Source organism: Platalea leucorodia (genome assembly GCF_965183815.1).
Source record: "Platalea leucorodia genome assembly, chromosome: 12".
In the NCBI taxonomy this organism is placed as follows: Eukaryota; Metazoa; Chordata; class Aves; order Pelecaniformes; family Threskiornithidae; genus Platalea; species Platalea leucorodia.
In genome coordinates, this window is record NC_138834.1 from 15,622,270 (window position 1) to 15,637,180 (window position 14,911).

General features: G+C 56.8%; 3 protein-coding genes across 5 annotated transcripts in view; all 3 read right to left on the reverse strand.

Annotated features, from left to right (window-relative positions):
* GCN1 (GCN1 activator of EIF2AK4) overlaps positions 1-914 on the reverse strand; it is a 43,384-nt gene extending 42,470 nt beyond the window's left edge. For all 3 annotated transcript variants that reach the window (XM_082325374.1, XM_082325373.1, XM_082325375.1), the window contains exon 1: positions 871-914. In XM_082325374.1, the coding sequence (XP_082181500.1) occupies positions 871-888 (18 nt within the window). In that variant the 5' untranslated portion in view covers positions 889-914. The remainder of the gene's footprint in view (positions 1-870) is intronic.
* Positions 915-1,260: 346 nt separating this feature from the next.
* RPLP0 (ribosomal protein lateral stalk subunit P0) lies at positions 1,261-4,652 on the reverse strand. Its single transcript, XM_082324859.1, has 8 exons — positions 4,609-4,652; positions 4,332-4,435; positions 3,606-3,781; positions 3,424-3,511; positions 3,001-3,147; positions 2,339-2,524; positions 1,859-1,999; positions 1,261-1,480 (listed from the first exon to the last, which is right to left on the reverse strand). The coding sequence occupies exons 2-8, from the start codon at positions 4,383-4,385 to the stop codon at positions 1,319-1,321; spliced, it is 954 nt and encodes a 317-aa protein (XP_082180985.1). The 5' UTR covers positions 4,386-4,435; positions 4,609-4,652; the 3' UTR covers positions 1,261-1,318.
* Positions 4,653-4,941: 289 nt separating this feature from the next.
* Positions 4,942-14,911, reverse strand: part of PXN (paxillin) — a 48,023-nt gene continuing 38,053 nt past the window's right edge. The window contains exons 7-11 of the mRNA XM_082325038.1: positions 11,948-12,118; positions 11,429-11,602; positions 10,789-10,870; positions 10,298-10,446; positions 4,942-8,286 (exon numbers count right to left, since the gene is read on the reverse strand). Of these exons, the coding sequence (XP_082181164.1) occupies positions 8,020-8,286; positions 10,298-10,446; positions 10,789-10,870; positions 11,429-11,602; positions 11,948-12,118 (843 nt within the window). The 3' untranslated portion in view covers positions 4,942-8,019. The remainder of the gene's footprint in view (positions 8,287-10,297; positions 10,447-10,788; positions 10,871-11,428; positions 11,603-11,947; positions 12,119-14,911) is intronic.

Genomic DNA, 14,911 nt, shown 5'->3' on the forward strand with positions numbered 1-14,911 from the left:
CTTCCCAAGCAGCTTAGTGCACAAGCTACGACTCCCCAGTCTCCACGGCGGAGCTGCTGGGACGGGCTTCCCGCTCTTGCTTTTTCTTTTTATTAGGATGCACGCGTACGCGCGTTACAAAGCCAGAGCGGGAGCAACGCTGCTGCAGACAAACGCAGAGAACAACCACAGTGTTGGCAGCAGTAAGGAGCTGATGCCGAGACGGCCGGGATTTGCCTTGGGAACGTCCCAGCCTAGCGCACGGCGGGGGGAAAAGCCCGTCGGGGCGTCGCGGGCGGTCCCGGGCAGCCCGGGCGCGGTGGCACCCCGGCGGCCCCGCTCAGCAGCCCGGAGCGGGCACAACGCTCGGCTTCTCCCGGCCGAACGCTGCTCCCGGAGGCCGCGGGGGCGGCCGCAGCCCCGCTGAGGCGCTGCGAGCCCGGCGGCGGGCCGGCAGCCGGGAGGGAGGCAGCTTGTGCCGGTCCTTTCTCGGGAGCGAGCGGGCGGGACCCTCCCGAGCGCGGCAGCCGCCGTCCCTCGCCCCGCTCCGGGCTGCAGCCGCCCCCGGCAGCCGCTCAGGCCCCGGCGGCTCAGCCCGGCCGCCTCCGCGCTGGGAAGAGCCCGGCAGCGGGGAGCCCCTTCCCCCGCCCCGCGGCACGGCGCCGGTGCGGCCCCCCCCCGCGGGCGGCTCCAGCGGGCAGCGCCGGCGCGGCCTTCCCGCCCCGGGACGCAGCCGGGCCGGCCGCCACGTCCCCGTCCGGCCGCGGGCGCCGGGCCGGGCCCCGCAGTCGGGCCGAGGGGGCGCAGCGGAGCGGGACGGGAGCGGGCGCGGCCCCGGGCGGCCCCCGCCCTCACCGGGCCGCCGCCGCCGCGGGCCCGTCCCGCACTCACCTGCGTGTCGGCCGCCATGGCGCCGCCTGCGACCCCGGAAGCGGTAGCGGCTTCCGGTGCGGGCCGCGCGCGGAGCCGGCCGGGGCGGGCCCGTCTCCATGGCGACGGCGGCGCGGCCTGGCCCGGGCCGGGGCCCCCGGCGGCGGAGCGGAGCCCGGCGGGGCCGAGCCCGGCGGAGCGCGGGGAGCCCCGGCCCCTCCGCACGGCGGAACCCAGCCCCGAGCGCCGGGGAGCGACGGGCGGCGGCCCCACCGCCCGCACAAGCTGCGGGGCGAGGCGGCTGCTGGGCCCCGGCCCGCGGCAGGAGCGCTCCCCCGCCGCACCCCGGCCCCCCGGGACACGCTTTTCCCGAGCCCCCGTCGGCCCGGAGACCATCGCTGCAGGCACACGTCAGGGTGTAAAATAGGTTTTTATTTCTCTGACACAGACAGACAGACGGGGGCTGCCGTTAGTCAAAGAGACCGAATCCCATGTCCTCGTCCGACTCCTCCGACTCCTCCTTCGCTGCCTCTTTCGCCGGCGCGGCGGCGGCGGCGGCGGGCGCAGCAGCCTCGGCCACCACGGGGACGGCTGCCACAAAAGCAGAGGGGTCTGCCAGGAAGGCCTTCACCTGCAGAAAAGGGGGGAAAAAATGTAAACTCAAAGGAAATCAAAATATTGTGAAGGATTGAGCTTTGCAGTCATAAAGGCAACGCTCGCAGCGAGCCAGAAGCCAGAGGCACCCATCGCTGCCATCCGGGAAGAATCAGGCGTTTCAGCTACACTCAAACGTAACGGCCCCCGGGAGGAAGGAGCGCCAGGTAATCCCGCTTTCTCCTGCCCTTCGTACACAGGGTAGGAAAGCGAGCGCCCCCGGTCGGGACAGGTCCCTCGCTCGCACACGGGCAGGTCCGAGCCCTTCCGAACGGGGCGCCGCGCCAGGTGCTTCTGCGACAGCGCCCGGCTGCGTTCCCGACGCCCTCCGAGCCGCAGAGCGCCCAGCCGTTACCTTCTCAGCCAGCGGGAAGGTGTAGTCGGTCTCCACCGCCACGGCCAGCACCCGCTTGTACCCGTTGATGATGGAGTGGGGCACAGAGGCGATGGTCGGGTACCCGATCTGCAGACAGACGCTGGCAACGTTACGAACACCCTGTGAGGAGAGAGAGACTCGTTTCTGTGCCCTGGGAAACAACCTGGGCTAGGAACCAGGGCAGATGGTGGCCCATTTCTACACGGCCAGCGTTAACGAGGGACAGCGCGTAGCGCACGCGGTAACGCGGCTCCGGCAAAATTAGGCCAATCAAGATTTAAACGGCCTCAAACGCTTTCAGAAGTCGCTTCAGAGGGAAAAGCCTGCGGAAGGCACCGACAGAGCGGTTCTGCGGGGCGGCAAGGAGAGCTCCTGGCTCCGCAGGACCTCGCGGAGAACAGCAGCGATGCTGCCCCCGCAGCAAGGCAGAGGGTAACGGATACGGGCCGTGGCACTCACCTCCAGGAAGCGCTTGTGCAAGGTCTCCTCGGTGATGTCCAGCACCTCAGGATTGTAAATGCTGCCGTTGTCGAAGACCTGCTGGATCACCAGCCCGAAGGAGAAGGGGGAGATGTTCAGCATGTTCAGCAGGGTGGCTTCGCTGGCACCCACCTTGTCTCCGGTCTTGATGAGCTGCACATCGCTCTGAGGAAACAAGGGGAAAAGGAGTGCATTCAGCAAAGGAATTCAGAACATCAACGCAACGGGACACAAACGGACATTTCCAACGGCAAGAGGTGGAACTGAACAAACGAGCACAACAAAAGCAGGCCCCAAGTTCAGCTCCGCGAGCTGAGAAAGCCCTAGACCAAGCGGGTGCGTCTCAGGTAGGAGAAGGGCAGCGCCCTTCCTGCGGCACCTACAGGTAGCTCGCCTGCGAGCTCCTCCAGCAGAGCCACCCCCGCAGCCGAGATGTGAGGGAGAACCTCAGTCCCCGCGCGCTGCGTCCCGCGGCCAGGCCAGGCACCCTCCCCCGAGTTCCCAACGCGCAGCGCTCAGGCTGCTGGCGCAGCATCTCAGCGCTGACGGGAGCTCTGACCTTCACAGCTCCCTCAACTGCCGCAATCGGGGCCCTCCAGTCGGGGAAGGGCTTTAACAGCAGCAGCAGGCCGCTCACTAACCAGAATTTCAATGGTCCCTCTGGAAATCTTCGTGGTGATGCCCAAGGCCTGGAAAAAGGAGGTCTTCTCGGGTCCGAGACCAGTGTTCTGGGCCGGCACAGTCACATCGCAAGGAGCAATAGCACCGGCACGGGCAGCGGCTGGCACCTGGAGAGAGGGGAAGCGAGAAGCTGGAAGACCGCTCACCTCTCCGATCTGGTGGGGTGGCATCAGCTCCCTCCCGAAGCGCTGCTCCGGGACGGACAGCACCCAGGCTCGCGCACACGAGGCAGCCGAACTTAAGGAGTTAGGCCAAGGCTGCAGGGGCCTCGTTCCCAACCCCCGAGGATCCCTACTAACCAGATATCCCCCAGGAACATTTAGTTTTGTTTTTAATTCCGCACCTGCCAGCCCAGAGGCACGGTGAGGGCTGATCTCCCCTACCTTGTTAGCCAGCAGCATGTCCCGGATCTCCGTCAGATCCTCCTTGGTGAACACAAAGCCCACGTTCCCACGGATGTGAGGCAGCAGCCTGAAGGAAAGATGACAGCCTTCAGTTCTGCTTCTCAGACCACCTCTCCTCCCAGACAGAGGTTCCGGGAGCACATTCAGACAGCAATACCCACTTTTCCAAGGCAGGGTTGTTCTCCAGGTGACCCCGGATAGCTTTGCGCATCATAGTATTCTTCCCCATCAGCACAACGGCCTTCCCACGCAGGGACATGCGGATTTGCTGCATCTGCTTGGATCCCACGTTGTCTGCTCCCACGATGAAACATTTTGGGTAATCATCCAGGAGTTGCTATAACAAGAAAACCACTGTAACTATACAGATCCGGACCAGCGCACAGAGCAGCATTACAACCTCAATATGTTAAAAGATAAAAAAAAAATCTGTCAGAAGTTTGAGAGTGCTCAGCTCACCCTGATGCTGGGTGCACCTCAAGGCTGCACCTTTCTAACTATTTATTTATTACTTATCTATTATTAGTATATTTTATTGTTTATTTTTTATCTATTTCTATCACCCCAGCTATCTAGTTAGGTCCCTAAGCAAGTTACCTCTGGAACTGCCACAGCAAATCCTCACAGGAGCCTTAAACGCTGCCTTATCCAGACTGTCTGAACCTTCTCCTATTGCGTACCGTAATCGTTCCTTAAACAAGCGATGGCTCTCCCTCTCTTTTTTAAAAAGCCCCCCGCCGACAGCCCAGCCCAGCCCAGCCCAGCCCGGTCCCCGCTGCCCCCAGCAGCCCCCGGGCCGCCACCGCCCCCGAAGCCCAGGCGGCGGCAGCGCCCCAGCAGGACCGGGCCTCCGGGCCTCCGCCCTCCGGCGCCGCGCCGACACTCACGATGATTTTCATGAAGTAGTTGGACTTCCACGTAGCCCTGTCTTCCCTGGGCATCGCGGCGGTGCTCCAAGGATCGCCCGGCGGGTTTAAAGACGAGCTGTGACCTGCCGGGGGGGAGAAGCGCGGCTCAGGCGGGGCCGGGGCCGCGGCCGCACCCTTCCCTTCCCCCGCCTCCTCCCCGCGGCTCCGCGCTCCCCGCCCGACAGTCCGGCCGCGGCCCAGGCCCCGGGTCCGGCCCGGGCCCGGCCCCACGGGAGCCGCCGCGCCGCGCACCCACCTCCACGAGGGCTCCGGGAAAGAAAGGCCGGAGGGCGGGCCCATCTCCTTTTATACCGCGGCTAACGCCCAATCACAGCGAGCCGCGGAAGGACCCCGCTTCATCCCATTGGCTGTCCGCCGCGCGTCAATCAGGGCCGGCCGCCGTTCTCATTGAGCGGCGCGCCCGCCGCCGGCGGAAAGCGCGGGCGGCGCAGGAGGCCGCGCGGCGGGGGAAGGCGCGGCTCGGCGCGGGGCGCCCCCTGGCGGCCGGAGGACCGCGCCGCGGGCACCCGCTTTTGTTGTGGCTTCTCGCAAGCTGAAGGGGCTGGAAACAATCGCGACACAGACGTGAGAATAACGGTAACATTTTTATTAGAGCGTAACTGCAAGAATTTTAAATGCAGGGAAAAAAAAAAAAAGCAGAGTTAGAAGTTTACAAGGGAGAAATATCAAATAACTGTCGACCCAGCGGAGCGCCACGGCTGCCCTACCCCGAAACGGCACCTGAAATCAAGTAACGGGCGTTTTGGACACGGCGTTTTGGACATCCGCAGCGGCAGCAGCCACCAAAAGCCGTGACTTGGCAGAGCAGCGGCCGCGTAGCATCCCAGCCCATCAGAAACCAGACAAATCCAGGACGCGCTCAGCACCTCGCCGGGGAGGCGCGGGTTCAGCCATCTCCATCAGGCCCCCAGGACAGCCGCGCCTCCCCGCCAGCACCCCGCGCCCAGGGTTGCGTCACTTACGCAAGCCTCAACTAGCAGTGAGGTAGGTTAAAGACTCCCCGGACAGGGAAACTGAGGCACACGATTACACAGTTTGCGGGCATCGCACGACAAGCGGCAGTGCCAGAAACATCTTCTCGCCCCTCTCCGGCGCTCCCAACCCAACAGCGTTCCGTCCAAATGAAGCTGACCTTTCCAGCCGGATAAACGCACGCAGCTTAGAAATGTCCGTTTTAAGTCAAATCAGATCTCCAAGATGAGGAGACAAACGCGTAAGGTTTCTGGCCTCGCAAACTCTCCGAGAGCTGCGCCCAGCCCAGCTGACGCAGCTTTAGCTCTAACGCTTCCGCAGCTCCCTTCGGTCTCTCAACCACAAACTGAGGTGCGTTTGTACGGGAAACTGGTGAAAAACAGTTTCGGTGACCCAAGCAGGGCAGCGAAGCCCCGCGGCAAGGTTAGGCAGGAGAGCAACCCGCGGATTCCAGCCGAAGGTCAGGCTGGCTGCTGACACGGTTGCCCCCGGACCCCTAACGCACCTGCCAAGCTGAAAAGCCCAGCCAGATGGCGACGGCGATGCCGCCGGAGCGCTCCGGAGAAGGAATTCCAAACACCGCTCCCTGGGCTGCTTCGGCTGTTACCACAGAACGCCGTCGGGTATTTCAACGTAGTATTTCACCTTCCATAGCACCCTCCAGCCAGAGACCTAAAAGTGCTTTAGCAAACGTGAACTAAGCCTCACGATAACCTCACAAATCCAGGCGAAACTGCCCCCATTTTACAGATGGGGAAACTGAGGCACGGTAAGGTTTAGTGACTGGCCCAAAGTTCCACAGCTAGTCAGGAACAGAGTCTGTCTCTCCCCATTTCTTCTCCTTAGTCACAGGACCTTTCTTCCACAGGAGAAAAGGAACCCCTTCCCCCATTAGCCCTGCTCTGGTTTCAGGTGGCAGAAGAGGAGAAACCGAGGGCGAAGGTCTGAGCTCTTCCCCCCTGCAGCATCATATTAAGACTCACTATAACATCCTGGAAGCTCGGCTTTGGGAGAACGGCAGGTGATTCAAATACAGCAGTTTACAGGTTACAATAAAAACCAAAATCACACTTTTAGGTGACCCAGAGGAGGGGGAAAAAAGAGGGAAAAAAAAAAAAAAAAGCTATTCACAGTTCACCTGCCTGTGCTAAGAAAATAAACAAGTCACATTCCCTTCCCCATAGATTCCAGCCCCTCCCAACCCACAATAAAAAGAAAATACTGAATGTTAGTTAGGCTTAACAAAGCGTTGAGGTTACAGATGCAGTAAACCAGCACAACTGGCATACTGCCTAGAACAGCACAGCTTGATATAAAAGTTGCTTTCTTAAAATCACTTCAAAACCAATTTCTGTATAAGAGGATTAAAAGTAAATTAGATATGAATTCAAAATCAGTGTAGAAATCTACGGTTCTTATCAAAGACAGGATACAGTATTCACTTTGATAGTAAAACTCCAAGTGTGTCACACACACCTGACCCAAGGGACATGTTATACCAGCAACAGTCAATATAAAAGGTTATTGCTCTAGCATCTCTCAGTAGAACATGTTCAACGAGCACAGAAAAGGGAAATACCAAGGGGCTGACAGGTCTCATTAGCAAAGAGAGGAAGGAGAAAGGATATAAAAGTTTGGATCTTTTTTTTTTTCCTGGCTTCTTAAACCCCTCCACTTCTCCCTGCTCTTGTGACAGTTTCAGGCCCCGATGGATGGGAGAGTTTCAGGCCAGATAAACACACGCACGCGTCACACTCGCTCATGATAAGGATGGATGAAAAACGCTGTGCTCTAACCTCTCTGCACCTGCTTTTAAAGAAGGGACGATGCCTCCTCCCCTCTCCCGGGAGCAGCAGATGCCCTGAGCAGGGCCGGGTGCTGACGGAGGTGCCTGGCATAGGACGTCACCCACAGGAGCGCACATCAGTGCTGAGGGATGGTCGGGGCTTACTCCACCTCCTGCTCCAGTGTGTTGAGAAAAGGCAGGGAATAACAAACTAGGGAAAAAAAACCCACCCCACACAGTAACATCTTGATTCCTCTTAAAAAAAAAAAAAAAAAAAGTAAGTGGTATTATCTCCTTACAGTGTAATGGAACTGGAGAGACCCTTGCAGGGTCCCGGCTGCCTGCGCTGACGCTCTGATCTCAGTCGCACACCCCGCGTGGCTCTAGTGAGCGGAGCCAGGGTGGCACTGAGATCACAGGGTGCCCTCGCTGTGCTATTGCTGAGACTGCAGGCGTGCAGACAAAAGCCTGAGAAAGAGGTGTCAGAGCAGAGGGCTGCGCTGTCTGCAAGTGTCAGGATTTGCTCAGGGAGCTGACACAGGCTGAAACGTACTGGCAAAGGCTCCTTCTGCCAGGAGGGGGCTGGGTAAAACCTCCCCGTTGGAGCCCTGGAGCTAAGCTCAGCTGTCAGTCACACACACAGACACGCACACTATAATGAGGGGACTCGGCCTCTCTCTACTGAGACACAGCAAGGGCATTTCCAGTTTAATGGTCCGTCTCATCTCTGGATCTACTGCCTCTCCGTAGCAGCAGAAAGCACTCCCACCCCACCCCGCCCCGCCCCCCTCCCCTGCCTGGTACGTTTTGTAAATCACAGTAACGTTCAGAGAGACAGAACTGCCAAGGGGGTGGCAGAAAGATGCTTAGCGCCCATCTATGATGCCTCTAACAGAAGAGCTTGAGAAAGCAGTTCTGGCAGTAGGGCTTGTCGTTCTGTTCTTTGAAGGTTCCTTTGTTGAGCTGCTTGAGGCAGAAGGCACAGACAAAGTGTTCGGGGTGAAATTTCTTGCCCATAGCAGTGATGCAGCGTCCCGTGATAGGCTTCTGGCAACCGGAGCAGAGCGAGCCGCGACGCTCGTGGTAATGCACCTCGCAGTAGGGCTGCCCGTCATGCTCAAAGAAGCTGCCATTGATGAATGGTGTGAAACATTCCTGCAGGAGGATAAAGCAGAAGGGGACAGTGTATAACACGCTGGGGATGCGGGCAGCTCCACAAGCCTCCTCTGCTCTGTGGCACAGCCTAGCTGTACTGCGAGCAGGGTGAACTGCTGCCTCTCAGCATCGTCCTGTTGTCCAAAGAGCCAAACTCTGTCCGTCAAGAAGAGCTTCCAAGGAAGGGCTGACAGATGGACAGATACAGCCACAAGCAAGGGAATCAACCATGCTCCTTCCCCCAGCTGGTTTCACTGCTACAAAGAAAATACCACAGAAGAGCTACCAGATGTGTCCAGCCAGGAGAAAGGAGAACACTCCTTCCCCTGAGACGGGAAACACTGCAGCGCCTTTCCCTTTTTTTTTTTTTTAATCTCACAGCTTCCCCACAACAGCAGGCAGAAGCAGGGACCGCCACAGACTTTCACGCAGCAGAATTTTGATGAACATGGGACTGCTTCCATCTGAGAAAATGAGGCACTATCAATCTTTACAAGTAATCTCTCCAGAATGGCTGGCGTTACACAGGGACACTTTGTGCAGGATCGTCCATCCTGAAACGTCTCCACCGGGTACACGCGCATCGCTACTGGGAGAAACTGTTCTACAGTGCTAATGATTTTGAATAGATGAGGAGAAGAGGATACACCAGCTACGTGCTTATTAGCGTCCAGAGCTCCTCACGCCCCTCAGTGTCAGGCAGCTGAGGATGCTACACTTCAGAACCTGCAACAGAAGCGCCCACCATCCCCACAAGACCGGGGAGACGCCCCTCCTTGTACAAGTGGGAAACTGAGGCAGCAGGGTGCGGGGGAGAGTTGAGGATACTGCCAGATTTACCAAGCAGATCAGCAGCAAGGCCCAGAGGAAAAGCCAGATTTCCAGAAGCCTGGTTTTGCTCAGCCCCAACACCATCCTCTTCCCCGGGGAGGACACACAGCATCGCACACAGCTGGACCCCAACACGTACACAGGAGTTCAGCACCGCATGCAGAGCGATGGATAGCTAAACACTCTCAATACTGGGATGAATGCGGCGTGCCTGCAGTGCGTCCAAGACTTTTCTAATGCTGACAATTAGTTCAATAAACAGCTTCCTCCCTCAGTCAGCAGGACAGCTGAAAAGTCTGCTCTGCTTTAGCAAAAACAGGAAGAGAATCCCACCTCGTGTCCTGGAAGACATCAGTGCTAGCCCCACTAATACATGCAGTGTGGCAGCAGGGGGAAAGGAAGGCAGAACCGCTTGCTAGAAGTCTCAGTCTCTGCACAAAAGCACAGCCCTCTCCAGCCCCACACAGCCAGGACTGCCGTCTTCTGCCTCCACTCTCTGCACGCCGCTCTGGGAGCCACAGACGGCTCTGGGCAGGCAGTCCCAACAGCATGGCGACAGTCTGCTCTGAGCATCGCACCAGGCATCGGCAGCTTGTGGTTCTGCTGCTTGTTCTGGTCTCTGCCTTTCGTTCCCATTCTAGGAAACACTGGCTGATTTTGCTTATCTCTTGGGGCCTGTAAGAGTTAATATTTGCAGGGCTCTCTGAAAGAGTGCCAAGCATTTAATCTGCAGTATTCCTGTTTATTATGCCTGTTGTACGGAGCCTGCCACTATTTCACTGACTTGCATGTTTGTCTGAACAAGGTCACTCTCATTAGTTTACATTGTCAGATGGAGCATGGGAGGAAGATCCTCAAAATCTGATTGCTGAGGCAAGTGCTCAGAGAGAAGCTTCGCTTATAATTATTTAAAGGTCACAGAAAATGTCTCTGTTTATCTGTGAGCTGCTGCAGAAGCCCATAATTGCAGCTGGGAACAGAAAGAGCAAAGCAGCTAGAAAGTTTAACGTAAACAGGCAGAGGAACAAGAAGGTGTTTGGTTGCTGACATGTTTTTATCTTGTGGGGCTGGCTGCCCTTCACTACCCCACAGACGCCTTTTGCTGATAAGGGACCAGATGCCTGCAGGGTGGGAAGGAGAGGGGTCGCACAGCAGCAGCACAGGACCTTGGGTTTCTTACCCGACAGACAAAGCATTCGGGGTGCCACAGGGTATTCAAAGCAGAGATGTAGTTTTCCAGGATAGCCCGGGCACAGCCTCCACACTTGGGAGCAAACATGTCAAAGTAGTCCTTGCGGCAATAGGCTTTGCCATCCTTCTCGTGAAATCCTGCCAAAGGAGAAGAGAGGCAAAGAGCATCAGCTCCTGATCTTTACCTGTGGCCAGCCAAGCTCCGCGGGGTAACCAGTGTGGGCAGGATCATCCTTCCCCCCGCTGACACACCAGCAGGTAGCTGTTCTGTGCTCTGCTGCCCCTCCTGCCCCGTGCATGCACATGGACATGCATACTCTTCCTCTCCAGGGAGGAAAGAAGATTACTGCTAGCATCCTTGCCCCATAAACAGCTATATTCCTTGCAACTTCCATCTTCAGTACTTCATCTCTCAGGCTGTCCCCTAATAGCAGCTCTGCCTTACACACTTGTCTGCAGTTCAGGGAGGAGACTTCATACCTTCAGGTCCAAAGAAAGCTCCACACTGGGCACAGAAAAAGTGTTCAGGGTGCCATGTCCTGTCCAAAGCCGTGACCACTTTCTGTTCAGAAGAAGACAAAGTGCAAGTCATGTAAATGACGGCTTCAGCTTGGAGGTAAGGGGGAAGGGGTGGGGGGAAGAACACATTAACGTTGGTACTGACAAGAGCGTGCATTAAAATAGACTGTCCTTTAGAGAGTGAGTCAACTCTCCCCCGCCTCTGGCTCATTCAGGCTTTCCCCACTGCACACTTTTTTTTACCCTAAAAGGATCTTACGCACTCCTTCCTCCCTTATACAGGGCCCCGTCCGGCTCTCAGGACTAGCGCTGGTGCCTGCTACTACAGGCTACCAAGAGACAAATGCTGAGGAATCGTTACCAGAACGATGGAGCGATGTGGGGTTCTGAAGGAACTTCAGCAAAGGTAAGAGGGACTAACTCCTCTCACTAGCGTAAGAATTTGACTGGGTCAAGTTGTTTCCCTTTCAGAGCCAGGGCAAAGGAAAAATAGAAGTCCCCAAACAAAATCTTCCACCCAGGACACACGGGTGAAGTGGAGTTTTTAACACCCAGCCCTGCAGCACCTTGCCAGCACCCTTAATCCCCCCAGGGAACTCACATCAAGGATTGGCCCGTTGCAGTAGTAGCAGCGAGGGGAGAAGAGGTTGTGATAGTCCTTCTCGCAGTAGGGCTGACCATCCCGCTCAAAGAAGTTACGCGACCCGATCTCCTCCTGGCAGTGGGTGCAGACGAAGTGCTCAGGGTGCCAGGTTTTCCCCATGGCTGTAACTACCTGTTGGGAAGACAAATTATGAAGGACAACTCTTATTTCCCTCTCCCCTAGACCACATGACAAGATACCAGCTGGAGGTCAGCAAGAATGACAAGTTCTACTACTCAAGTGAGCCCTGGACTGGGGTAGCATGAAAACTGAATTACCTATCATCTCAGGAGAGGGCAGTCCCTCAAGGGCAGGGTAGAGGTCACTGGAGGAGCTTACAGCGTACCTAGCCAGTGGATAAATAGAGTACTTCAGTTTCTCCAGCATCTCCAGTCTCTTCAGCCTCACGAAACAGCCCTCCCCATTACTCCCAGCTGCAGCCCAAGATCTGGCAATGAGGCAGCACCTTCCACTCACCTGCCCAGCAATAGGCTTCTTGCAGGCTCCACAGACACCTTTGGCAACTGTAGCTACACCCAGTTTGTTCAGGTCAGACTGGAGACTTCCCAGCATGGTGTCCAGCTGACTGCCAGGCTTGGAGGCTGTGGATGGAGGGGAGCTGCTCCCGGCTTTCCCCTGCGCCATGAACTGTCGGGAAGGGAAAACAAAGACTGTAAGGCGAGTGCTGCTCCACTTAAAAGAGAAATGCCTGCTGTTGCTGCCAGTGGCTCCTCTGCAGAGATGGACAGAAGATTGCTAGGAGACAGCTACACACTCTCCACAGAAGCCAGTGAGAGCCAGGATCAAGGACACACATGTATTCTGCCCATGCAGGGACATGCAGAGCCCCTGGGATGTGTAACAGCAGAGCTGTGAACTGAGGATTTTATTTCCCTTCACTGCGCACACGGCAGAAGTCCCAAGCAGTCAGTACAGTGCTCTCTAAGCCTCTGCCAAAAATCTCCCTTTACCTCATCAGTTCCTGGCCAGCTGACAAAGCAGAGACGCCATGCAGAGGGCCCCTTCCCCTTGACCTCTCTCTGTTCCTATGCTGTGGGGCTCTCTCAGTTGTCACTCTCTCCTCCCTAACAGAGATCTCTCTCCTCTTCCTCACCTCACCTCCCTTTCAGCTCGAATATCTTCTCCCTTCCCCTCCCTCTCTTTGCACCACCTTCTGCAGATCTTTTTGCCAAATCTCCTTTGCCCCCATCAGGTGGCTCTCATCCCACGCCCCAGCTAAGCAAGTGGAAGCAGAGAGGAAATAACTCCCTTCAAGTTGCCTGCTGTTTACCTACAGAGAGGGCAGTGCATCCCCAGCAGAGCCCTAGCAGCCAGGACTGCAATGGAGAGACTGCCACGTCTATTGTCGGACCGCTGGAAACGCAGGGGGGTGCGGGGAAAGGGATTAAGATACTTGTCTCAGCGGCCGTTTCTGAAACTCACACCACCACGGTATACACAGCTTGGAAAGGCTGCCCAGAGGAAGGGAAGAAATGTTTTACTTAGGTTCATAACTTATAAACAAAGTGTATGTTCTCTTTGGCCACCAAAGCTGCCTCTGCAGGGAAACTGCAATAATGAAATACAGATTATTTTAGCTGACTTTACACTGCAATAGCTACTTTCAGGTTTAGAGAGACCCAAAGAAGTCCCTCCCTGAGATGTTGGTCTGGAGCACATTTTCTTTTACTAAGAGGACAGATTAAAACAGATATAAAATCTACACTTGTGAACAACCCACCAGCCTGCTGCCAGCACAGCCAGGGGAGCAGGGACGCACCAAAGCGCTTCACAGCCTTGGCAGAACCCTTCCAGCCACAGGAGGAGCTCTGTTCCCTCTCCTGCAGCTGGTCGTACTTGTAGTCGACTAGTTTACTCAATGACAAACCCTGGTTTCTACTCGTTTGTATAAAAATTCTCATGACATACATAATTTTAGCTTTTTTTACCCACACATATACACATGCTCCTCGTCAGCCTTGCTTTGCATGCAGCACGACTCCCATCGGAGCCTAACGCACAGCTTTTCCCCTCCTCTCTCCTCCAGCCATCCCCTAACTTGCAGCCTCTCCCAGCCCAGCAGCACAGAGCATCCCCATCACACCCCAGCGTCCTGAGCCTAAACCAAACCCTCCGCCACGCAGCAGTTATTTGCTACCAGTTACAGTGACCGTCTCCGCAGCACACCATGGCAAGGAGCCTTCTCACAGGAGGGAGACAACAGGCCTTTGTAAACAAAGCCAGGCCAGAGTCCCGGGACAAGGCCAGGGCTTCCTGCACGGCACAGCAGGAAGAAGAGGGCTGGACCGTGTTGAGAGATCGTGTCCTCTCTCACTCCAACCAGGGGCTTGTGGCCACCAGGCAGGGCAGGCACAAATGCCACACACAACTGATAAATACCATCTGGAGAGAAAGGCGAGATGAGTTCAACAGGTAGCAACAGGGCGCTTCACCCTTGCCTGTAGGGACCACGCACTCCTGCAAGCCGCAGCTGACCCCGGTGCAGGCACAACCACCCACGCACGCTGCAGTTTCTGCCTGGCCTGGTGACCCAGCCTTCCCGACAGCCCACAGACGAGTCCCCACCTGAGAGAGGCTTTTATTCCACCTCCTGCGCGCAATGCCGGCTGTTCACGGGGGACACTCGGCACAGCATCCACATAAATTCATCATGCAAAGGCCCTTCAAATTCCCGCCCTTCGCCCATGAGATCTGCCACCACTCGAGTTCAGTTAGGGGCTCTGTGAGCAGCAAACCATGCACTGCGGGATATCATCGACATTAATGGCACGGGGAGCTCTCGGAGCAGATCCTAGCAGCATCTGCAGCACACTCATCGACCAGAAGTGCACACCATGCTGAGGAAACAGAAAGGAGGTCCTGCCTTCTCGGGGGCGGGGGGGCCCAGGGGCGCATGAGCAGCCAGCAGATTGGGACTGCGGACGAGGGGAGGAGCAGAGGTCACCTGAAAAGTACAACAGTTCAAGATGCAGAGGTGTTTCCTTGCTCGCTGCTTAGAGCTGCCTCTACACATTACATTGCACGCCACTGCACTGCTCATAGACATTAAGACTTCCCACCCTCCTGGAGCTGCAGCCCTTCCCTGACGGAAGATGCAGAACGCAGCTCTTACCATACCATCTCCCCAAAATCCATTCACGCTGCGGACACCTGTCTAAATGGGCCAACACAGGACAGACTGCTGATTTGCTCCTTCCAGTATCAAGGTTTTGCCATCTTTTACTCCCCCCACTCCAGGAGAGATTGTGGCAGGGAGAGTTGCAGCCTGTGTTTCAAGGCTACTTTCTTCACCTCAGAGGGAAAGCTGCACAAAGCGATCATGGGGACAGACAGGAACCACGCACGCACCAGCAGGCTATCGCACAGACAAGCACTTTGCAGTGCCGGACAGGCGCAGCTGCGATTAGATATTGCCAATGA

Excerpts from the sequence above, each read along its gene's own strand:
- RPLP0 (XM_082324859.1), bottom strand. The coding sequence starts at position 4,385 with ATGCCCAGGGAAGACAGGGCTACGTGGAAGTCCAACTACTTCATGAAA. Across the intron at positions 3,512-3,605 it reads AACAACCCTGCCTTGGAAAA|GCTGCTGCCTCACATCCGTG; the intron begins GTGGGTATTGCT and ends TCTTTCCTTCAG. Across the intron at positions 2,000-2,338 it reads TGCACAAGCGCTTCCTGGAG|GGTGTTCGTAACGTTGCCAG; the intron begins GTGAGTGCCACG and ends CTCTCCTCACAG.